The sequence below is a fragment of the Camelus dromedarius genome, chromosome 14 (genome assembly GCF_036321535.1).
Source record: "Camelus dromedarius isolate mCamDro1 chromosome 14, mCamDro1.pat, whole genome shotgun sequence".
In the NCBI taxonomy this organism is placed as follows: domain Eukaryota; kingdom Metazoa; phylum Chordata; class Mammalia; order Artiodactyla; family Camelidae; genus Camelus; species Camelus dromedarius.
The window spans coordinates 24983527-25009266 of record NC_087449.1 but is presented as its reverse complement, the minus strand read 5'-3'; the positions used below and the strand labels follow the sequence as shown (position 1 = coordinate 25009266).

Below are 25740 nucleotides of genomic sequence, written 5' to 3'. Positions count from 1 at the left end.
ATTAAAAATAACTTGCAAGAATTTTAGAAGACTGGCCCTCATATAGGGCTTAACAGAAAGCCTAGATTCTCTTATCTGCTTCTGCATTCAGTCTTAGAATATCACATACCACATAGTCTCTGGAAAACACTGTACTGTCATGAGGGAATCAGACTGAGAAAAGCAAGTAATATTTGGTATTAATATGAAAGTTTGTTTTGATTCAAGAATCTCTTCTAAGAGTCTCAAGGACCCCCTCCCATGGGTCCCAGACTACATTGTGAGAACCACTATGTTAAGACTTTGTAAACTTTCTGCAAAATAATATTTCAGATTTTGTAAATCAGGAAAATAAATAATTTGAGTTCTATGGGAATTTTATTTTCTAAGTTCTGAAGAAATCAAGAGTGAAGAGGCTAAATTCTTTAATACCTCTTAATGTATTTTCCTTTATCCTTAAGCTGGTTTCTTTTGCTTATCTTTCCTGCCATTAAGATTAAGCCCCGTGGGTTTACAATCCCCAGAAAAGGAGAAGACAAGTACAAAGAGATCATGATGATCAGCTTTGAATCTCAAAGCTTGGTTTCTTGTTTTCTTGTTTGTTTGGGGTTTTTTTGTTTGTTTGAAAATAGGAGTCTTGAAAGCTAGACCCTGCTCATCAAGTAAGAACTAAAGCTTGGAGGATTGACCTTAACAGATCACAGAGGAAGGCAAAACTCAGGATTAAGGGAGTTTCCTTCATATAGGAATAATACAGTCTTTCCACTGAAAGGAGCTGTAGAGATCTGAAGGAAGTGACACTATCGTTAGGAAACTTCCTGACTACTTCAAAGACCTAGTACCCCCCCATCCCAGGACCTCTGAGCAACGAGTATAGGACAGGAGCAAGGTGGGTATAGGCAGCAAGGGGCCTGAAATATCAAAAAGACTGAAAGGGAAGCCAAAAGTGAAGAGGACTAGTGTTGCTTCCCATTAAAAATTTTAAGAGGAAATCACTTTGGGTGTCTCACATCAATGTAAGGATGGCGGGAGCAAAATATATTTTTCCAGAGAAAGGATCTAAAATAGGCCTTTTGGTCTCCCTCTTTCTGTAGATGGTCTGTCTACATGACATGACATACAGCAGGCACTTGGAATTTCTTTTTTTGTGAAAGAATGTGTGAATGATTTACTTCAGAGGTCTAGAAGCACACAAATGTTAGATGAATGAAACACGGGGTGCTTTCAGATGATCATATAACCAGTTTAACTTTCTTCTGTAGTATATTATACCCTACATCTATATTCTATTTTCATATAAGCAACTTTGAAGGCCTACAAATATTAATTTATCAAGTAACTACAATTTCATAGCTTCACTGTTATTAATTCAAAGAAAAAGGTGGTAAAATATCAGTGCCACAATAATTCAATAAATGTATGTACATTTGGATTTCAAAATGCAAACAAGGGTGTTTATTTTTAGCAGTTACCATGTCTTGTCCAGAATTCAAGGGCTTAAAAGTAAAATTTAATTAAGCACTGTTCTTGGAGCTTTACATGTCATTTAAATTCCGCAACCTCTTAAAGGTTATTTAATTTTACAGAGGAGAAATCTAAAAACTAGGTTAAATTACCTGCTCAAGTAGAACTAGGATCAGTTGTAGAAAATTCCGAGTTATTCCCACTTCTAATTTTATCTGTCACACTTAAGTGGAGAAAAATAGTGAAGACTTCTTGATACTCAATGGGGGTTATCTGTTTTAATACAAATTTAGAAGAACATACTGTGTACTATTTACTGTCAGGGCTGAGAGAAATGAATACCTGGCTCCAGATATGGTCTAGCAAACTCTCCCAGAGAAACACCAGGAAGTGTGAGAGGACTTTGAAAGGAATAGTTTTAGGAGGTCAGACTTACTATGTGTGGGATCCTGGTGAGTATGAGTACTTAAAAACTTTATTGTTCTCAAATTACAGAAAGAATCGACTTCTATCTTGCAGGCTGATACACGTACAGATGATAAATAGGCTTACATGAATTGAACTCGTTAGGTTTCTGAAGACAGTATTTGAAACCATTTAATAAAAGTTAAACAAATTCACTATTAAATAATTCAAGGAGATTTCATTTTTCTGAAGATATCCAGAGTAACAGGAAAAATAAGCATACCTGTGGCAGGTAACAGGTAATATTGCCTTGTATAACTGAGGGATCTTTCTGTTTATCAGAGGCTGCAGGGCCTCTTTAAGGCGATGATAGTTTCTCTCCAGTTCCCTTTGATACTCCTTTTGATCTGGCCCAATTAAGCTCTTATTTTTTCTTAAGGCATCCTCACACCTAGGAAAAACAGCGTGTTACCAAAAGATATCTTCTGGCATAGTTTGAGGGCTTAGTGATATATATATCATATATATATATATATATGATACACACACACACACACACACACACATATATACATACACCATGATGCAGACATTCAGCTTTTCAGTTAAATGTTAAATATCCTCTCTTGCAATTAGGTTTACGGCAAGAAACAGATGACCAACTGAGTTTCTTTAAAAAACTAACATTCACTTCCAGTTTTCATTTAATTGAAAATTACATATTTTTAAATGGTAAATCTGAAGATTTTTTTTCCACAAAGATTAAAAGCGCTTTAGGGAAGGTAACCATACTCATTTATGTAGTAATAATGGCATCTGGCACAGTGGTTTGCCTGTATTCAAGTAAATGTTTCTTAAATGAATACATTTGATAGTATCTTTTATCCAATTTATTCAGCTATTTAAGAAAAATATCTAGACCCCAATAGATAAATTTAAAAAGTATTAAAAATATACATATCAATACTTGTAGGATACAACTAAAGTGATATTCAGAGGAAAATGTATAGCCTTAAAATGCTTATATTGGAAAAGAAGGCTAAAACTGAAGAGCTAGTACACAACAGAATAAACTCAAAGTATAAGAAAGGAAATAAAATTTAAAAGTATAATAGCTCTATATCAAAAAATGCAAAAATTGGTTCTTTGAAAAATCTAAAAAAATAGACTGAGCTCTGGCAAGAATAAATGAGAGAAGGCCAAATATCTTCTAGAAATAAAAAATGGGACATACAGTCAAACAGCAAAAGTTATAAACGCACAAAGGATATTGTACAATTTAATGCAAGTAAGTCTGAAATTCTACTTTTCTAGATTAATTTACCAAACATTTAATAAGGAAAATATGAATAATCCTAAAACCTCAAATGCATCAAATCAAATCATAAGTCTATCCACAAAGAAAACACAAATATGCAAATTCTACTAAACATTTAAGGACAGATAATCCCAATGTAACACAACTATTCCAGAATATACACAAAACTATTCCAGAGTATAGGGGAAAAAAAGAACTATTCCTGAGAAGAAATTCCTATTCAACATAGTACCGGAAGTGCTAAACATTACTGTAAGGAAAAGATTCTACAGATAAATGATAGGAATTAACAAGTGAATTTGGCATATAAAATTCAACTGCATTTCTGTATTTCAGCAACAGAAAATATAATTTTAAAAAATACCATTAACAAAAGCAAAAAAAATTAAATACCAAAGGATAAATTAAAAGACATATAAGGCCTCTACATAAAATTTTAAAAAACATTTAGAAGATCTAAGTAAATAAAGAAATATACCATATTCATGGACTGGAAGAGTCAAGTTATAAAGAAGTTAATTTTATTCCAACTGATCTATTGATTCAGATTCAGGTTATTATTTGGGGTGAGGTAGAGGGAGTGATAAATTGATTCCAAAATTTAAAATTTAAGTCAAAAGGAATAGGGCCAAAAATAGTCCTTAAACAAAAGGTGAGAGGAAATGCTCTCATATGCAGTAATTACTACATAATTAAGCATAATACTAGCTCAAGGAGAGATAAACAGAACAATGGAAGAAAATAAAGATCCTAGAAACAGATGAATACAAACATGAGCACTTGATGTGCAATATAGTGGAGAGAGGGCAATCTTTGAAATAAGAGGTCCTGAGTCAACTGCCTATCTATAGAGGAAAAGAAATCTGATCCCTATGTCACATCATATTCATAAATGGTAATGGGATAATCATCAATTATCACTATGAACAGAAATCAAACTGATCCCTACCTTGAACCATATACAAGACCAGTCATAAGGAGATTTTTTTTAAAAGTAAAAAGACTTTATTGCCTTCCTCTCCTTTTGTTTAGCCTATACTGAATTTTAGAGATTTCATTACATTGAAGAAGTTTAGAGATACCATTACATTTTAGAAATCAACGTAGAATGTTACTCTGACCTCAGGTAAAAAATAATTTCTTAAACAAGACACAAAAAGCAATAGACATAACCAGAAAGACTGAATCAGTTAACTACATTAAATTTAAGAAATTTTTTATTTAAAAAAAGTGCTAGGCCCCAGATTCAGAGACGTGAATACTTACAAATGATAAAGCATTATGTATCCAGAATATATAAATACTCTTAGAAATCAGTAAGAAAAAGAATCCAATAGGAAAATCGCACAAAACTTGAACATATAACTTTACAGAGAGAAAAGAAAAGTGGCTAACAAACACCTGACAAGATGCCCAACCTTGTTGGTAATCAAGGAAATGCAAATTTAACCCAGAATCACGTATCATTTTACACCCACCAGACTGGTAAAAGTTAAACTGTTAGACAATAACAAGTATTGATGAGGTCATATAGCAATAGGAATTCTCTCAAACACTACTGGTAAGAATGTAACATGGCATTATCTAGCTGAAGCTGAACGTATGAACCAATGACACTACTCTTAGGTATATAAGCCCTAGACTGTCTCTGTACATCCAGAAATAGGTAGAACAATATCTGAATAATAATCTTTGTAACTAAAAACAACAACAAAAAACAAAACCAGGAAACAACCAAAATATCCATCAACAGAAGAATGAATAAATTATAAAATATTTATACAATAAAATATATAAAACAAATTATCTAAAGCAGTATTTATTATAGTGATACCTCACAAATACTAAAAATAGTATCACAGAATATATACATTCCATTTACATAAAGTTAAAAAACATGCAAAACTAAAACAGTGTATCAAGGGATACATTCATTTATGATAAAACTATAAAAACAATAAAGGAAATGACAAATATGAAATTCCTAACAGTGGTTACCTCTGAAGGAAGGGAGGGTGATGATTTCAGAAAAGGGCATATGAGGAGGGGAACTCAAAGCAAAGATAATGTTCTATTTCTTATACTGGGTGGTAGGTAATGACTTTTTCCCTCCCTTTTCTTTAATAGCAAATGTTATAAATACTATTTCAAATCTACTCAATATTTAACAAAAACAAGTTTTAAAAGATAAATCCAAAAATATAAAGAGTAGATACAAGAAAAAGTGTTTTCAGGAAAAAAAGAATGCAAACTGAAGTACCACTTAAGCTGATTAGTAAGAGACACCCTATTTAAACAGCATTACTTAAAGTAAGGTGTACTGTGACTAGTACACCTGCATTCTTGGTACTATTAATACTTAGAACATTTTTAGAATAGACTACATATTAGGGGCCAATAAAAATGTTCATATACTTTGTCTCAGTCATTTTGTGGTTAATATTTTAAAAGAAAAAGATACATTCGGTTAACTATACCACACTTAAATTCAAACAACTGATGATATAATGTAATTATTACAATAACAGTTCTGCTCAGTGGAAGAGCAAACGCTTGGTGTACATGAAGTCCTGGGTTCAATCCCCAGGGCCTCCATCAAGGGGAAGAAGGGGAAAATAATAGTTTAAACTTTAATCAAATAAGAATTTAAGATTATATGTATATTATAACTGAACTATGATAATATAAATACACATATTGGCATAAAAATGCACTTACACACATAAAAATAAAGGCCATATTGGCTATGACTTGTAAGGTTTATATCATGTAGTTTGTTTTTTGCCTTTTTGTAATTTAAAAGGAGAAAACCATCTCCTTAATAACCCTTAAGGAGACTGGCAGACTACACAAATTCATTACGCTGTAGTAAATCTACACAAAGAGGAAGACCTTTGTTTTAGAATTGTAGTCATAGTAAAAACTCTAAAACAAGAGCAAGGAAAGTATCTATAACTAAATGCCTGTGACCTACAGAAGTATGTATTATGCCAAGATCACCTGGCTCACAAACAGCAGCATTTTTTTGGTTATTATTTGAAGCCTCCCAAATAATGAAATTAATGCTAGAAGTTGGTCAATTCTCTAAGTAAAAGCAGGTTTCTTTCTTTGACTACCACAGCTCATTCACAACATACATTAGGAGCTGTTTCCTACAACCAAATCTACAAGGCTGTCTAGCCCATTAATCAGATTATAAAATCCTCGGCTTCCAATGAAGCTGTGCGCAAGTTTCTTTTTAAAGGTATTTACCATGTCCAGGCAGGAGAAATGGGCAGCAGTTCACGACAGCTGTTGCAATGAGAATAAGGGAAATACCATCTCCAGAGAGTCAGACAAGTTAGCACTCCTCATACTTCTCTGATGACAAAACCTGATGTAAAGTAAAACTTTTTCCACCCCTAATAAGCCCTTTCAATGAATGATTTGATAAGAGAAACCATAAGAGGAAGTCAAAGACCGGGTTCTGACTATGGTTCTGATGCTGCTTTGTTAGGTGACAATCAAGTCTTTTACTTAGTGGTACACGAGGCGCTTACAATTTAATTCCAACCACTTTCCCAGTGTCTGACTTCTCGTCTTCATAGATTCCATGGTTCCAGCTTCACTCAACTATTCATGTTTCTCAGGACAGATTCTGAACTTATGCTCATGCTGGTTTTCCTTCCTATTCAGTATACCCTTCCCTTCTTTTCTGCTTCAAAAACTAGTATTTATCCAAGGTCCATATCTAATGTTAATTCCTGTGTGAAATCTTCCCTGACGTCACCATGTAAAACTGTCATTCCCTCTTTTGTGCACTGTGAGTGTTAGTAAAGCAAGAATCAGTATCAATTTGATGACTGTTTTTCCGTATTGTTTCAAAATATAGTATTTACCAAATACCCATTTATTACATGGTAAGCATTATTTGTGCAGAAAAGAGTTAACAGCAGGCCTGAGATTGCTAGCCTTAGAAGGCCTGTTTGCAAGGTTGGCCCTTGGTTAGCTTCTGGGAATTTGGACTTGGGGAGGGTTCCCATCACACTCAGAAGATAAGAGTGGTTTCACTGTGCCTGAACTATTTATACAAACACGATGGTTTATGCTAAATACCTGCTTTCCTTTTGGGAGTCTGGAATTTCGGTACCTGGCAGGGGGAAGGTGCCTACGTGACCAGCCTCCCAATCTTGGTTGGCACTTGAGCTCCTACTGAGCTTCCCTGGTTGACATCATTTCACACGTGCTGGAGGAATTAGCACCTCCTGTGTGAGGGCACTGGGACAGAAACTTCTGAAACCTGTACCTGGTTTCCCCCAGACTTCACCCCCTGTGCCTTTTCCCTTTGCCGAGTTTACTTTTTACTCTCACTATAGCAAATCATAGCCATGACTGCAACCACATGCCGAGTCCTGTGAGTCCGAGCAAATCCTCAAAATCGGAGGTGTTCTTGGGGACCTGGACACACCCATATATTACTTCACCTAATTTGCACAACTTCCCTGTGGGGGAGGTAGGTATTATTATTCGTACTTCATACATTGAAAACCTGAGGATCACAGAGCTTAAGTGACCTGGAAAACAGACATATAATGATAAGGGTAAGACCTGAACACAAATTTTCTGCTGAACACAATCTTTTTCCTTCCAAGTTTCTTGCTTGTATGTTTTCTGAGGGAAAGGAAACAGAAACTCTCACACTGAATGTTCACAATAAATAACAGCTTTCAAGTTAAATAGTTAAATGTTAAACTAGCAATAGTTTTAAGTTAAAAAAAATTTCCTGAGTCTAGCCTTTTCAGACCTTTAAAATATAAAATATGGCATTATAGAGCATTGGTGGGGGATAGATATACACCATTACAGAATAGTAACTCACACACAGGCTACTTCTCATTATGAACTATTTTCCTATAGTTTCTCTTTTCAATAGTCCCTTAAGAATCTCATATTATACTGTGTACTGGACATTCTCAATTTGAAGATCTTTATGTAGGAAGTCTTGAATACCTTTTAGTAAAATCTTTGAAGCAGAGTCGCAGTTTATTATGATGTCTGAAGAGTTTTGGGTCACTGGGTATGTCAGACAGGAAAACCTGGGCAACTTCCAAAGGCCCCTGTAAAATAAGAAAATAAAACAAGAAGTATTTCGTTTTCTATAGACTCACAGAATTTACCCAAACAATTTTTCTTAGCACTGAGATGGCTGCATTTAAGCTAATGTCTATGCCTATATTAAAACTCTTCAGAGATGGATTTTGGGCAACATGTTTTTAGTTTTTCCTAATGCCAAATCTATAGTCTTGCCTACAGCAATTAAGTTAACTTATTATATTAGTTCATTTTTCAAAGAAAAAGTAGGAGCCAAAAGATCAAGTATTGTACTCATTAATGTATTTTGCCTTGTCTTTTTCACATTCTTTAATTTATCCTAAATGCAAAAGTTGTCAGGCTACTGATAATCAGTTGTTAATTTGCTGACTCTGATGGGATACCCAGAGGTGAGGAGCACAAAGGTTGGAGAATCCAAGGGGCCACGAGAGGGGGGATCAGAAGATTGATGGGTTGGAAGAGAAGCTGTCACAGTGTTGAGATCTGGAGGCTGTGAAATCCCAGCTCTATGGGGTGGAGCTGAGCCAGAGGCCAGGAGGTCTCTGGAGAAGGAGAAAAACAGCCTGATGAACAAAGCCTCCAACTATGAAAAGGAGCTAAAGTTGTTTCAGCAGGAGAACCAGGAGAACAAGCTGCCATCTGTGGCCATCTTCTTCCTCCTGACCGTCGTTCACACCTACTGGACCATGTGAGCCTGAAATTTCTCCATTGTTGGTGCAGGCTTCCACTCAGCTCTGTGGTCACAACCAAGCAGGCCCTTCAAACCTCAAAAGGACCAGGGTACAGGGCCATTTTCTTTTTTTTTTCTGCAGGCTGGTGGGGAAAGGGTCAGTGATGGGAGTGGGACTCTGTGAGGTGAAGACAGGAGAATCTATAACACAAGGGTGGGTGGGGGGCTCCATTCTGCAGGTGCTGGGGGCTCAGGGAAGGCAGATCTCACTTCTACTGAAGCTGTGACAGATGCCTTGGGTTGTAACGAAACTTAATTTTGCTAAAACAGCTTCCCTCAGTATTCCAAATGTGTTCCTAACACTGCAAGTTAAAGAAGGTGATTTTTGTAAGTTGTATCATTTGATGTAAAGCCTCCAAATCAAGTATGTTCTTAGGGGGTAAAGGTCTTAAAATGTTTACTTCTGTTTTGGTAGGGCATTTTTTGGCTTTGTTCCTTTAACGCACATAAGTAGATATATTACATGAAATCTTACTTGATTTCTGGATTTTCCCTTGGCATATTCACTAATCGGCAAAAGAAGCTAGATGAACCCATTACAAGGAGATAATGAGGATGGCCTCTAATCTGCATCTGACAAAACAACAATAACGTCTTGTATACATGTATCACCAAGACCTTCAAAATGATTTCACGTTACTTATCTACTTCTCTCGGCCCACTGGGAAGGAGGTCTGGAGAAGACAGCGTCAGGGAGGATCTGAGACATCAGGCACTCATATGCACATACAAAAGCTCTGAAAATGAGCCCTTCTTTTTAGATCACGTTCTTTCAGTACAAGCTTTTAAACAAAAGGCCATTTGAGTGAATCCATTCCTTCTTAATAGAATGCTTCAGAACAGATAGGCAGAAAAAGAGGCAGTCCAGAAGGCAAGCGTGAACAATTTTAATCAATGAGATTATACTAAAAAGCTTTTTCTCAGTTTAACTTCCTTTATACTTTCATTGTCCTTTGCAACCACTTCTAACACATCTCTTCACTTGATTTGACACTTATTTGTGATCTACTTTGTAAAATATAATAACGAAATCATTCCAAATGCCACGTATGACATAAACATGTTAACATGTGTATGTGTAACAGAGCAGTGCCGGCAAAGGCTCTAACCTGATTCACTGTTGTGCCTACAGATCCCTGGAGGACCATCTGAAGCATTTTGGGGTCGGCTGGATCCTGATGTGTTGCAAATGCCAGCTCCTGTGTCTTTTTCTGCATGTCTTCAATGGCAACTTCAATCGGTGTTAAGATGATCTGGGTGAAGTAGTATCTATTAGGTCAATGCACTGATTGAAAACTATTTGATAAGCTTCATATATAATGAATTAAAATAAGAAAAAAAGTGGAGACCAATTGTAAACTGTTATCTAATTAAAAAAATTCCAAAACTTTGGATCACTAAATGAAAAAAAAGTCAACCCTCTAAAGCATAATCTGAGGGTGAACTGGGGACTTAGAAAAGAAGCTAAAAGTATGACTTAAAAATGAGTAAAGTTCTAGTATGTTACCAGGCAAGGAATGATGCACAATGCTATGTCCACACTGTTCTCACATGGCTCCAATGTTTTGCTCCACTAATCCTGTTTTCCTGTTTGGAGACTTACCTCCTCTTTGTGAGTGACATTGACTCTTGTCTTAATATAAGGGAAGGCATGGGAAGTAGTGAGAATGGTCTTCCGCTTGAACTGTTCATGAAGTTCCCCATGGGCACGACCATCTAAAGTGAAGGGTGTACAGTACATGAAACGACGAAGATTATAATTTTTGTCAAAATATGTGATTCTGTCCTTCATCTCATATGTGTCAAAGTATGGCTCCACGTAGGTAATCTGAATATATGCCTGGGAAAGAAAAAAGTCCTTCATTTTCTCCCTGTTAAATCATCGTTTAGTCTTTGCCCAACAAAATCATGGAGTCTCAAAGATATACCTATGTGCCATTACAGTCTAATCAACCATACCTTGTTAGGATCTAATTTACACTTGTCTACAGGATTAGAATCCTTGATTACTTCAACCACATCCTCTCCAAATCTTTCTCCATAAAATCCCTACAATAAAGAAAAAGACATCTTACACATGAAGTTAATAGTAATAGAGAATAGAGAAGGCCTCTGAGGGAGACCTCTGAGCAAAACTAGGCCATTGAGAAAGTTCTTGTACAACCATGTCAATAATTACAAAATAATAATAATTTAGGTTCACAAAAATTATATTTAGCCTATCAAATTAGCAAGGCCATGGTCCATATTTATTTGATATTACTCCAATTACTCGCTTTAATAACATGAAACACAAACAAACAAACAATTTTCTCCAATGAAAACACAGGATTCCACAACAGGTCCTCAAAACAAACAGGGAACAGAAAGCAGAGACAAAGGAAACTCATTATCACTGATGTATAGGATATCAACTTTTACTGAGTTTGATGTAGCCTGATTTCTTGCAGACATGGGTCAATGAAAAAGCACTCATTTTTATGAATGATTAATGTGATGTTCTAGAATTTTCAAATAAAAGCACTGACTTATGGAAGTTTTGTGTAGGTTCAGATTTTGAAAAGGTAACCCTGGGTCAAGAATGCAGTGACTTTTCCATACGACACTGAGTAGCAGCCTGGGCAAAGGATGGAGCTACTCAAAAGGAAAAATTAAACCTGAATTCTCAAAGGAGAACAGCTACTCCTCCCTCAAAGATAATTTTTATGACTAAGTTTGAGAAATACTGTCTCAATATTTCCCAAGACTTACTTAATAGGCTCTTGAAAAAAAAAAGTCACAGCTTAAACCAATTTATGGAAGTTGGGCCCCTGGAAGTCACCAATAAGAACGTAACATTTAAGAAATTAAAATCAGCTGATAATAAAAACTAGCCTAGAGCAGTGCTTCTCAAACTCTTATTTCTGTACAAGTCACCTGGGGATCTTGTTAAAATGCAGATTTTGATTCATATTGTCTGGGGTAGGGTCTGAGATTCTGCATTTCAAATAATCTCCCAGGTGAGGACAATGCAGATGCTGGTCCATGGACCATACTTTGAGTACCAAGAATAGAGAAAGATTGGAAAGAATAACTTCAACAGAAAAGATTGGTTAGTCTCATAAACATGAAAATTAATCATTTATAGTGAAAATTAAGAAGCCACATAAAATTTAAGGGATTCTAAGAAGTGTTTTTAAAGTATGATTTTAGGTTTTTAAGTTCTACAGAGATCTTACTGGGAATCAGTTAAGCCAAAAAGTTAATGCATTTGGATCAGAAATTTCTTGGGGTTTTAGTTTCATGATTATTAATTCCTTATGCATGCCTTTTTCTACAAAATGTGGATGGAAAAATACTCTACATTTCTCCATAAATTACAGTAATTCTAAAAGGTATGTTTCTAAAATATGTGTGAAAATAGGTCCTCAAAAATCAAGTTAATAGTATTATTATACTGTTGCCATAAAGATTTGAAAAATTCAAGAGTATAATTGTACCTAACAAAAATCCTTACACTCTAGAGTATTTTATTTGGCAGGATCCAGCTTATTAAAAGATTGTATCTGGATGTGAAAGTCTATATTCATCATAGAAAATACAAATTAAAGATGACATTTTATGAACCACCACAGCATTCACCTCCAATCTGTGAGATATCTCTGCAAGTTTGGTTATTGCAGGTTCCTTGTAAACAAATTCCTGTTCATCCAAGTCCCCGAACTTGGTTCCATAAAAACCAACACGAAAATAGGTGCCAAACATCCGCTTACCATCCTAGGTGTAGGAAAATGAAGAAACTTTAATACAAAGTCTTTTTATCTTAACATTCTGTTTAGATTTCTACAGTATAAAAATTCTCAGAATATTGCAAAAAGTTTTAATTCAGAACTACAATATTTTATTATTTCACAAATGAAAGTAGAAACGAAGTTATCTTTCTTTTTTCATTTCTAACAAATGACATTGTGCAATTAGGGCTTTTACCAAATCACATACGCTGTATGTTTTTCAGGGACTGTACCAAGTGAATACCTCACATTGGTCTATGTTTTTAAGTCCATACAATTGAGATAAATTAATTTACTTTCCTTATCGCAAGAAAAGATGCTTGGTATGAAATAAACTGTTTTAATTATCCTGAAATTAGAGCACACTAAAGTTAGATTTAAAAACAACACTAACAGTTTTAGTTACCATTAACCTTTATATAATCTCTTTACGTATGTTAAAAGAGATGGTACAAGTTAGGAGCCCAGTATAGCACCTGGCACAGAGCAGTCAGCACATGTCAAGACCACCCAGAAGCACCGAGGCAAACAATTTACAATCAGTATGCCTCCGCTGATAAAAATACTGATACGGGGAAGAGTAACTAAAAATGGATAGAAAGAAAAAAAAGTATAAATAAAAGATAAAAGAAAAAAATTTGAAAAGAGTTGGTTATCATTAAGTCCAGAAACCACCCACTGCATACATTAGCCACACATTCAAGTACAAAGTACACGAAGGTCACCTTAACTCTTACACAGTGCATTTGAAAACAAATTCCCTCAAGAAAGATAAAATACTTGGAAGCTTTGTATGCAAGTCTTACAATTTAGATCCAAAGATATTTCAAAAGGATTTTGTGGTAGTGTGTATAACAGCCACACATAAGTGTTTATATACCTCTGAGTTCTCTTTAAGCCTAACAAGTTTAATACTTATTTTTCCTGTATTGAGTTCTTACTGGAAAGGCAAAAGGGTATGTAAAGTATGTCACAAATGAAACAGATAATAAAGCAAAATGGGAAATTCTGGTCCTTAATTTACTAGCTTTATAATCATAATTACAAAAAAGTATAGTGACTAAAAGTATTTCCACATTTTTGTCTAGAAGAAATACACTTTTAAAGAAAAATGTCTTTGGAGCTAAAGACTTGAGGTTTCTAAATAAAAAATAATTTTCCTTCAGTTATTTTGTTTCAAAATTTAACAGGCAAAAAAATTAACTGATTCCTATAGCATATTAAATCTCTCTAGATTAAATGTGTTCAATTAAAATTCTGATTAAAACTGTCAATAAGCCAATTGAACAATAATATGAGATTTTGATATGATCAAGAAATGAAGTACTGCATGGAAAATAAAAAACGCACTTGAGAAAATTAACGATTTATGATTGTTTTTTTCAAAAATGTCATACATATACATATTTTATTTTTTTAAACCACAAATATGAAAATATTGCCGTTCTGGCTATACCTCTCTCAGAGCTAATTTATAACCTTAATCCAATATTGTGCCCTTTTAAATATTTGAAGTGCTTTAGAAATTGTTTCCTTTAAACTCTCCAGTTCTCAATCATCTTCACATGACAGAAATTACTATGTTGTTTGCATTTTATTAGTTTTACAATGCTACCTTTTAAAGTGTGGTATCCCAGAAATAGACACAATACTGCTGGTGTGATCTGATCAGTAAAGAGGTCACTGCTTCCCTGGATATGGTCTTGAATTTAATTAATGTAGCTTAAAACTGAACTAGTTACTGAGCAGCCATTTTAAACTCTTTTTATTTACTTTCTCACATCGATATTCAGTTCAAGGAAAAAAAATTGAGTGTTTATAATGTGTTAGCCACTGTTCATTCTCAGTAATACGAAAATAAAAATAAATAAGACTTGGCTCCTCAGGAGACTAAAAAATGTATTCAAATAATTATAATACAAAGGGTTATGTGCTATAATAAAAAGTGCTATTGAGAAAGGAAAGATTAATCCTATTGAAGCCAGGTTACAAAAGAGGTGACACAGACAAGATTCTACAACTATGGCTAAGCAGATGTGTGAGGGAAGGAAAAGACATTCCAGTAGAGAAGAGAGAGAGAGGGAGAGAGATTTGGGGGGCGGGGGGAGAAAAGAAAAGAAAGAGAAAAGGAAGATTAAAATGTCATGAAAGAATGTATGTGAGGGAAACCAATCATCTATTCACATATTTACTGAGTGCCTACTATGTGTCAGCAAACTATTCTAGACTTTGGTGATAAATCAATGGTTAGGGCCAGTCTCACCAAAAGGTGACACCTGAGCAAAGATGTGATGGAGGAGTGAGAATTATTCATGTGGATCTCTGGGGGAAGTGCATTCCAGGCAAAGGAAAGGGCCAGTGCAAATGTCCTAGGGCAGGAGCCTACCTCCTGTGTTTGAAGAACAGGAAGGTGGGCAGTGTGGGTGAAGCACTGTGTGCAAGGGAAAGACTAGGGGAGAAAAGCTCAGAGAGGTAACAATCAGGAGATACTAGAATTGAAGATGAATGTGTGTAGTGAAGTGGGGGGGGGGGAGCAGGAGAAGGAGGAAGGCTAAGAGTTTGAGTAAATTTATTTCCAACTTAAAAAGATTTCTCTAGTATAAAACTATCAGGTTCCTGAAAACCTAATCATACAGCTTCATCGTCAGGAAAAACATCACTTCATCTTACTTCCTCTTCAGTTTTGGACTACAGGATGACACCTGTTTTTCCTTTGAATTAAAAACATATATATATGTGTGTGTGTGTGTGTGTGTGTGTGTGTGTATGTATACACACACACACACACATATATATATACACACACGTACTTTCTTACAGTTTAACCTGTATTACCTTTCTTTACTCTCATAAATCTTTTCTGAAGTTCCCATCATTCCCACACTCTTTTATTCTTCCTTAGCAGTTCTACTTACTGCTTCCACCATCTTGTGTATGATGAAACTATGTCCCAGAAAAGGAAGTCTACCTACTCATCTGTCCATGGCTCTAGTGGTTGAAATCTCTTATGACAGATAAATCTTAAATCTTTCCTAGTTTTGTTATCTTTATTTAGAAAGAAACATTCGATTGTGCTAGCTGTATACTTCCACAATGACATCACTTCTAAAACTTCTTTTATCCTCATCCAGTTGTTCTCCACTATGCTTTCTTCAAGTTCACTGATTTCCAGATAAGCACACCAGTATTTCACACAGTGGTAGTCTCCTTCTCTTCTACTAGACCTACTCCTCTTAAAGAACACATATACTTTTATCAGTTTATTTAGTCACAGATCTCGACCTAACACCTCTTAGATTTCACAGCTAAATTGTGCTAAAATATCTAGTAACAGTAATGATAATGATGATACTGATGACGATGATGATATAGTAACAACAATAAAAATAATAATCCCAACATTTTTAAAGTACTTACTATGTGCTAGACACTGGTTATCTACTTTACATGGGTTATGTCAATTCTTATCACACCTATGAGTCCAAGCTCTTAATTAACCTATACACTCCCCGTATTCTATATACTGGTATACAAACACCAGGGCAAAATATGGTCTCTGAACCAGCTTTCACTTCTCTGATGTTTTTCTTAAGAATTTTTGAGAATTTACTTGAGTCATTGTTTGAGAACTGCTGTGCCTCCCTCCCTGTTTTGCCTTGCAGGATATTACAACATTGTCTTCTACTGTAATCGTTATTTCACATTTGCATCTCCTTCCTGTACACTCCAGTATGAAAATCAGGTTGGTGGTTTACCTACCAAATATATTCTTCTGAGATATATCCTACCACATTTCCGAGCTGAAGTTCAATTCTGACTACTGCCCTATGTCTCAGTCCAGAAAAAAAGAAATCATGCCCAATATCATCTATAAAGTGTATGTTTGCCGTCCATATCTTTTTCTACTCAAAGGTAGTATAAAGGGCAGACCCCAATTAGTGGTACAGCACCATTAGGTGCTCAGTCATGGGTCTAAACCAATTATCAGGGAGTCACCAACTATCAGAAAGTATCTCCTCACAGACAAGTTCTCACTTAGCCTATTTTCCTTAACTTTCTTCATACCTAACTTCACCTCTTCACCTTCCTAGGTAAACACTAATGGATGTTTTAGACCTACATGGGTCTAATTTCTTCTTTAGAGGGTCACATTTTTCCACTCAACTACTTGTTGTAAAATTACTTGTTTTGACTATGCTCTTGGAATTTTTTTCATTCCCTTCTTTCAGAGATTCCCCGCCCCCTCAACTATAATTTGTTGTTTCTCATTCTGCTTCTTTACTTGCTTGGATGAATTAATTTATTTCACATAGCTTTAGAGTGGATTAAAGCATATAAAAAGTCTACAGAAGCCACTGCACCAGAACTATGGCCAGTATTTCCCGGCATATAAAAACCAAAATATTGGCTCATATTCATGTCCATCCAGTAAAATGATAAGAGTTAAGATATAGTTATTTTGCATGTCTCAATCTCAAAAGTTAGGGTACCCTACTTTTCTTTAGTGCCCCAATAGAGAGAATTCAGCTTAACAAAGCTAAGGCCATCTTCTCAGGCCTTTCTGCAGACTATAATATGTACCTACTAGGGTGGTGATATTTCCCCTTAAAGAAATATGTTGTAATCTTTTAAGAAAAACAAAGGAGAAAGTATCATGTGACTACGTTATCAATGGCTGGGGAACGATCATTCCGAAAAATCTAAACTTGCATTAATCTACTTCTGAATACAAACTGATGACTATTTGATAAATGAATAAATGTAATCTTTTAAAATAAAATATATACACACAAAATACAAAATGGCTACAAGTTTCTTACAGAAATTCAACATTTCTTTTTTCTAAAAATAGTTTTAAAATGCAATTATAAGAAACAAATTATCAAAAGACACTTTATTTTCTATTATTTCAAGGAAAATAAATGGGCTTGAAAAAAGAGAAACTAAAGGTAAGTTATTGAAACTGGCAGAGCAGATAACCACCACCATGATTTAAGAAAGATTCATGATTTGTTATTTTGCATGGTAAATATTTTACCAAAATGCTAACTATCAAGTTTTAGAGTTATCTTTTACACACACACACACACACACACACACACAAACGCACACATACAGCCCTAAACAGCTTTGCCAACTTAAATAATTGGTACCAAATCAAGGAGCACAGTGAAAAATGAAACACAGTAGTAATATATAAGCCCAGATGGCTTTCCTCTAAGTCAGAGAGGGAGTTATCAATTCAAAGAGCCTTTATACAGTATATAAATTATCCTTATTGGATCTTGATCCACGGAAAGTTCTTTGAGAGTACTAGGAAATTAGCTAGGAAACACAGCTTTTAGGAAAAAAAAAATGAAATTACTGAAGTTTTCCCAGAGTCAAAAAGAAAAATATTCACAAGATAGAAACTTACCACAATAGACAATAGTAAAAGTAGGGAGTAGGGTCAGCAACCAGGGGCAAGAGAGAAGAGAAAACAGAAAGCATTTTAATTAGGGAAATTTCAAAACAAATAAGCAGCAAATGGTAGCAAACACATTTTTAAAATGCAAGCATCCATTTAAGTTGTACAAGGGAAAAGCAAAAAACAAACGTGCAACAATTTTAGAAGCTACAAAGCTAAAGGTCCAGTGAAAGGTAGTGATAAGAATATAAACAAGAAAATAAAGTCTGTGTGACTTTTACCATGCAATAAACATGATGACAGATGATATTAATGTCATAACCAGTGAAAATCATACCTTTCAGGGGTCGATTTAGCATCAAGCAGACTAGTAATAAACTGCTCAGAGGTTTCAATGTATCTTTTATGCTTACTTTTCAACTAATTCCATTTCATGTTAGGAAATCCGTAAGGAACTCTACCACTCATAGATAACAACAGAAAGTCTCAAAGTCTTAACTGAGTCACAGAATGAGAGGTTCTATACTAGGTATTACTCAGGTCATACATATTCAATCTGGAGAACTAAAGTAGATGTAAATGTACTGTCTTCATCTGAAGAAAAACAAAAGGTGGCAACTAATTCAAAAACGGAAGAAAATGTAATAGTAACATTTATTTGGAAGGGTTTTTATTTGGGTCCCAAAACAAGGATTGCAATGCAAAACCAGAGAAAGTCTTAGCTGTTTAATCAACATACACCTGACTACAGAGTGAGAGGCAAAGCAGAAAACTGTAGAAGTAAATACAGCTTTAAATAAATCTGGTTTATTAATACCTTGCTTCACCTCATCAAAATAAATTATTTTGTAGAATTTTATATTTTATAGAATTCTTTCCTTTACAGAAATATTTAAAACAATGGCAATCAAGTCTTTCTGGCACTTTCAGGTAAGATTTGATTTATATATAACTTCACCAGCCTAACTAAGTAGTCTTCATTAAAGACTAATTATCAAACACTGTCAGAATATGAGGTCAAATTAAATTTCAAGTTTTCTTAACCTCTTTATTCCTCCCCGCAACAAAATTCAAATGACAAAAGTGAGTTTCTTTCCTCAGGTGCTTATACTCAAGGTGAAGTGACTCACGATCACATTAACACATTCTTTCATCAATTCTAAGATGCACATCTTTTTGCCCACATTTTAATATTTCTAATATATTTAATATCTGTAGCTGGCAGTCATCTTTCAACTGATAGGATGTTGTGGTTAAATACACAGGGTTGGGTCTTTTTTTCTTTCTTAAAGGCATATAAAATAACGGGAGAGCTTAGAATTGATGGCATCTTAGATCAGATGAAATATACTATTTTTTATTTACACCTCTGAGCAATAACACATAAATCGACCTCTGTAAAATGAGGTGAAACAACACAGTTAAAAAAAGGAATCTGTGTGTAAATGTTGATGAAAGAAAATGCTTCAAAGGATAAAAACAAACTAAAGTGATGACAAAGTGGCTCATTTACCAAAGAATCTCATTAGTGTAACATATGGGTTTCCATGCACTGCCTACAACCTCTTAATAATAAATTTCTTAACATAACTTACAGTATTTTAAGAAAATTTCTTTGGTTAATGAATTCAGTTGATAGCAGATAGCAACAGAATGCCCACAACTAGCACATGTGGGCAAAGCATTGGCATAAGAAATCTGATCAAATCAATCTATTAGTGTCTTTAACTAACTAAAACATTACCTACCTCCCAGCCAGTACTCTGTATAATAAAAAGTAAAAAAGGGCAAGTCACAAAAAAAAACTGTTTAAAAAGAACAGAAAAAAGCCAAAGGAAGTTCAGTAGTGTACGGCACCATATACCATAAACTCTTCTCCATGAATAGAAGACACCAGGATATTTTAAACATATTCTTTCACTTAACTCCTGTGATAATTGTATAAATTGCTTGCTCAAAACCTAGAAGCTAAAATTTCACCTTTTAAAACTTTAGTAAGTGAAAAGTACAAATTTTGGGGAAAGCCAACTACTTGTTTCATTTGTATGTCTAAATTAGATTGCTAACTAAAGTGATCTGCACCCAGGGTAAGCTGGAACAGAAACTGAAATTTCCCTCAATTGCCTTCAATACAAATGTATGAAAGTCTTTCCTGGAAGCTACTAGCTCTAGATGTTCCAGACAGGGCATGTGTCATCTGTAATCTGTAGCTCAAGAAGCTGGGACGAGATTTCTTTAACAGGATATAAAAAACTGACTATAAAAAGACCTACCTTTTGTGATCAAGAATCCCAATAATCTTTTGTAACTTCAATATTTTAGTAAACAACAATAAAATTCTGGCTGAACAGTACAGCGACCCTATTTAAGACTGTTAAAGTTTTTCAGATTATATCAATTCATCTAGAGTAGCTTAGTGCATGGCAAGAAAGAGGAGGTCAAGCTGATGGACACTAAAGTAGGACTGATGCTGAATACAAAAGTGGAAAACCGATGCTCCACTTCCTTCCTAGATGATAGCAGTACCAGACAACAGCATGGGGAGCACAGGGAAGGGAACAGAAAAGTGGAGAAGGAGGCTCAACAGGATATTTCAGAGTATTTCAATAGAGCCAAGGATTCAGTTTCAGGGAAACTGAGTGCTGGTAGTCTACTTAATGTTTAAAGCAAATTTATTTTAATTTTTATTTTAGTGATAATACGTGGATTCCATGAACTACAAACAAGCACTGAAATCGTACTACTATGATCAAATAAACATAAGACAACCATTTTATTCATTCCACTATTTTCACTAAATATTATTTTCATATTAGAAATACATCAAAGGATGACTGAATGAAAATATCTAGGAAAAAGAATTAAAGTTCAGTTGAAATCATTAAAAATATTAGGAGTTTATTCAACTTTCACATCATTTAATAAAAAGTTAAATATAAAAACTTTTTTTGGCAGCAAATGAATAGAAATCAATTTCTGTAACCCACACTGTGAAACAGAAAGTAACAATTTAAAAAAATTTAGCAACTAGTAATAATTCAAAAAAACAGAAGGAAAAAATAGAAAAGCTATGTGGAACGGTTATGATGATCATAATCTACTTTAGATAAATTCATTTTTTGTTAGAGTCTTGCTTTGGCCATGAACTGTCATTTTGACACTGTTCATTTGTGACCTGATTAAAATGGTCATTTCATGGGATCTAGTTTGACATTAGTACGAAGCAACACTAATGCTTTCAGACAGTTTTCTCCGTTTATACTGAAGCTAGAAATTGCAATCATTACCTGATGAACAATTTTGCTGAATGCTTCTTGAAGTTTACCATGAATCGTGGATAGTTTCTTTGCATCCCGATTAGCTTCATGAATAGGAATAAGTACTTTGTAAACCTCGTTCACTGCTTCATACATGCCGGCCTAGAAGAAGAATAAGATATTGCTTTCTTTTACATCAGTAAGAAAGTGAATTATGATTTATGAATTCACAATATTTCTAAGACAATGCCACTGTTTTCCAATAGGACACAGAAACAAACACTACTAATTTTTAATTTTATAAGGCCTAGTAAAAGAATTTTGCATAATGTACTATCTCCTCTAGATGGATAAATGGATACGTATATGTTTCTTTGTGTGCATTTAACACACACACATATGCACATTTGCATTTCTATATAATTTGAACTGGACATTTTGCTTTTATTTACCCAGTAATACTTCACTAAAATGAATGTAGGTATGTATGTGCACTTACACATGCATATAAACTTTTGGAGAAACTATTTCTCAGCAGAGGAATAAAAGAAATCCAATTATTATACTGGCTACAGATATGCAGGATCAGATAACCTGTGGCTCCTAGAGCACTAGAAGTATTTGCTTTTCCAAAATATTAAATCGGTACAAGAAATCTTTCTGGAACTCTCCTATGGAAAAAATCACTTATCTTTAACAAAACATAAGAAAGTTCTGAATCACCAGATTTTATTCAACTAGGGTAGGGGCTTGCTGGCCAGGGGTTGGCCAAGCGTTGCTCTAGTTATAATCTGAGTGAGGAAGAAAACGTGTTTATACTGCTACTCTACTCTCGTCTTTAATAATGGATTGATAGCTGTAGTGAAGGAAAACAGAGATGTTTTCCAAGAGCCATTGAATTTCCACTGCCTCACAAATCAGCAAACACATTTTCCCAAGGAAATAAACATGGTTCTCATATTTTCTAGTTAGTTCACAGGAGTATATTTAAGCAATCATGAAGCTGTAACAGTAAAATATATTTAGTGTAACTAAAATGCCCCAGTAATTATTTTAATTAATATTAAATAGATTAATTGAAAAAGAAGGAAATTTATAATTATATGCTATTGCAAAATATAGGCTTCGTAATGCAGGCCACTGTACACCAGTCTAAATTTACTGCTGTGAATTATTAAAATTATACACACACAGAATGTATATTTATTAAAATATTCCATTAATAGCAAACAACATTTTTTTTCCTGCTAGTTCAAATTACTTAAATTAAAACTCAAGGAACAGAGAGAGATCCCAGGTCAGAATCAGGACAATCAAGGTCTTCAAAAACAAGAAATTTTAAAGTGGACCAATGCCTAGTATTCTTTGAATCTCAGAATCATTATTAAATGAGTTGCTTCTAAGTGTCAATAATGATGAAAGGATGATAAAAGCAAACACATTAAAACTTACTTGGAGCCAGGCACTGTGATAAACACTTTACAAATTTTAACTCATTTAATCCTGACAACATTCCTTGAGGTAGGTACTATTATTAGACACATTTAATTGATAAGAAAAATGCAGCACTGAAAGGTTGAGTAATTTGTGCCTTAAGTGACTTAACTACTAAGGTAGCAAAGCCAGGATTTGAATTCTGGCTGTGTGCCTTCTAAATCTTTGCCAGTAGCCAATGTACTGCTGGGTAGGGTTAAGGCCAGGAGAAGAAATAACCGATTCCCAGTAATAGTACAGTGGGGAGGAGGGAAGCACCGCTTATTACCTCAAGCTTTTCTTTTACCCTAACATGAACCTCACGGTCTCCCGAACTTTGGTGCTGGGACACTAACACTCAGCAGCAAAGTAACAGGAAGAGGGTGACCCTGTCACCATGGTTCCAAGAAAGTAAGCAGGGGTTCAGCTAGCTATCTTCTCCTTCTCCAATAAACATCCCATCTCAGGCCCACATGACTGCTTCAGTTCTTCCCATACAGATAGGGAGGGACAAGAACTGGAATTATAGCATGGTACGGTAGGTCAGGCAAGGGATCTGGGATGGAGATCATAAAGCTCCTGACAACATCTCAACATCTACCTAACAGAGCTCACTATGTAACCAATGGGATGAGTGGCCACAATCTTCCTGAGCACGAGGGCAATGCCCAAAACACTCAGAAGATTCTCCCTTTCATCCAATAGACATGCTATGTATAAAGAGCCATGTTAGTCTGCCCAAACAGGAACGTAAAGCATCCAAAACCTTTCTGTTCTGTTCTGTTTTTAATAAAATTTTAAGGTTTTAGAAAATGTTTAGTGGTAAAAGTTTTGTAAACCAAAAAAATCCTCCAAATCTCTTACAGACTAAGTGTTGGTTCAAAATAAGCAAATGAAAAACACTGGAGGAACTGACAGATTATTAAGATAAAAAGGAGTAAGCAATGATGAATCCAGAAAGAAAACCTGTTACTAGATAGTTCTTAAGGTACTTAGAGAAAACAATCATAAAGGAAAAGCAGGGTCACAGGCAGGAAGAATAAATACACAAGTCATTGATAATTAAGAAGTATGTGACTGTGGGAAGAAATGAACAAGAGTCATCTACCATAGAGAAAGAAGCAGCTGCTTGTTCCAGTAATCCCACAAGTCCTGACTCAGTAAAGTACTTTCCAGAGCAGATACCTTCTTCATCTGGAGATACCACATCATCTGAGACTGCAGATTCTTCTAAAACATTAGATGAAATATTCTAGAAGGAAAAAAAATGTTTAAGGTTTGTGAAATGGAATTAATTTCTTAACATGAAAGTTGTATATGAAGAAGTAATTGAAGACGAAATATAACTAACAGCTTAGGTTAAAAAAAAGGATAGTCAATGCAAAGATTAAAGACAAATCTCCAAAACCTTTCTGTGTTTTGAAGATGACAATAAAATGCAGCACCATCACTAGATAATTTTTCCATTAAAAAAAAGTTGTGAGAAAGAAACTTAAGAAAAATCATGGGCTAAGGAAAATTGTGATACTACATAGAACACCTAAGGAGACTTAAACAGTCTTTATTTTTAATTCAATTGATCTTGTCAAAACTCTCTATGAGGGAAATTAAGGTACAAAAATGGTCCCTTGGTTTGCCTAACATACATCGAGTGAATGAAAAAACTCAGATGTAATAAAAGCCCCCTTACCCAATGAGATTGGGATCATCCATTATTTCTAAAAAAGAAATGATACATACATACTTTAAATATTTTATTTTAACCTGAATTTCACAGTAGGTATATACTCATTTGTCAATTTTTTGAAGTAGGTCCAAGGCCTTTTCTTTGTGTATAGGTCTCCAGATCACAGTTCAATGTAATCTCTCTTGACTAAATACCCATGATACAAGCTTCATTTAAGATTTCCAGTTTTGGTTTCTTTAGAGCAAAAACTTGAACTTCAAAGATCATCAAATTATACTAGATTTCTAGGAATTTTTCTCCCAATCTTTCTGTATTTGTCTGATTCAAAATTAATTCAGCAGCACTTTAGAGACTCACTTTTATCAAGTCCTTGCAAACATTTCACTTAGTTTTCAGAGAAATAATAGCTCACTTTCTTTTTGCATTTATATTTATCAGAGGACATAATACTTAATTAAATGTTGTCACTTCCTAAACCTGGCATTAACAGGTTTTGAAGCAAAGGGAAGCATAACTGACTCTTGGTAAGCAAAGAATTCAACTAGTGGGCTAGAGATTTGTAACCCTACTAGAGAGTAAACTATCATCTCTGAGTCATGTATTATTAGCATATTTTAGACAGGAAATGGAGAATATTGGTTTATCTGGTATGTTACTTAAAAGCCAATTAAAGGGGAGAGGGTATCGTTCAAGTGGCAGAGTGCATGCTTGGCATGCACGAGGTCGTGGGTTCAATCTCCAGTACCTCCTCTAAAAGTAAACAAATCTAATTACCTCTCCCCAACAAAATAAACTAAATAATACAATAATAAAAAATAAGATATTTTTAAAAAGCCAATGAAGAGTTTCTACTGAATTCTGATTCTCTATATTTTGAATATATTTCATAGATGCTATAAAGTCCACAGCAGTATAGGCAAAGAGAATAAATACATATAATAGCATTGACAATTCAGAGGTAAGAAAATATAGGAAGAGAATTAGCAAGAAATATTCTAAAAATGTATTAATAAAAGTGATAGTAAAATGTTAATTCATCTTGTGAAGCATCACCTTCAGCCTTCATGCTTTTCTTACAAGCTGAATGAATCTAAACACCGTTAAAAAAGTTAAATCCAAAAGAGGACATACCTTGATTTAATGTAAACCTGGCAGATTC

At 34.6% G+C, this 25740-nt stretch overlaps 1 protein-coding gene across 4 annotated transcripts in view; it reads right to left on the bottom strand.

Moving 5' to 3' along the window:
* Nucleotides 1–25740, bottom strand: part of DOCK7 (dedicator of cytokinesis 7) — a 178818-nt gene that overhangs the window by 3239 nt on the left and 149839 nt on the right. For 2 of the 4 annotated variants that reach the window (XM_031465267.2, XM_031465272.2), the window contains 9 exons: nt 24003–24146; nt 21452–21583; nt 19913–19927; nt 12609–12734; nt 10947–11036; nt 10591–10827; nt 10097–10240; nt 8156–8262; nt 2132–2299 (listed from right to left, as the gene is read on the bottom strand). In XM_031465267.2, coding sequence (XP_031321127.1) covers nt 2132–2299; nt 8156–8262; nt 10097–10240; nt 10591–10827; nt 10947–11036; nt 12609–12734; nt 19913–19927; nt 21452–21583; nt 24003–24146 — 1163 coding nt within the window. Of the gene's footprint in view, nt 1–2131; nt 2300–8155; nt 8263–10096; nt 10241–10590; nt 10828–10946; nt 11037–12608; nt 12744–19912; nt 19928–21451; nt 21584–24002; nt 24147–25740 lie in introns of all 4 variants that reach the window. The other 2 variants (XM_031465268.2, XM_031465273.2) reach the window with 1 other exon arrangement.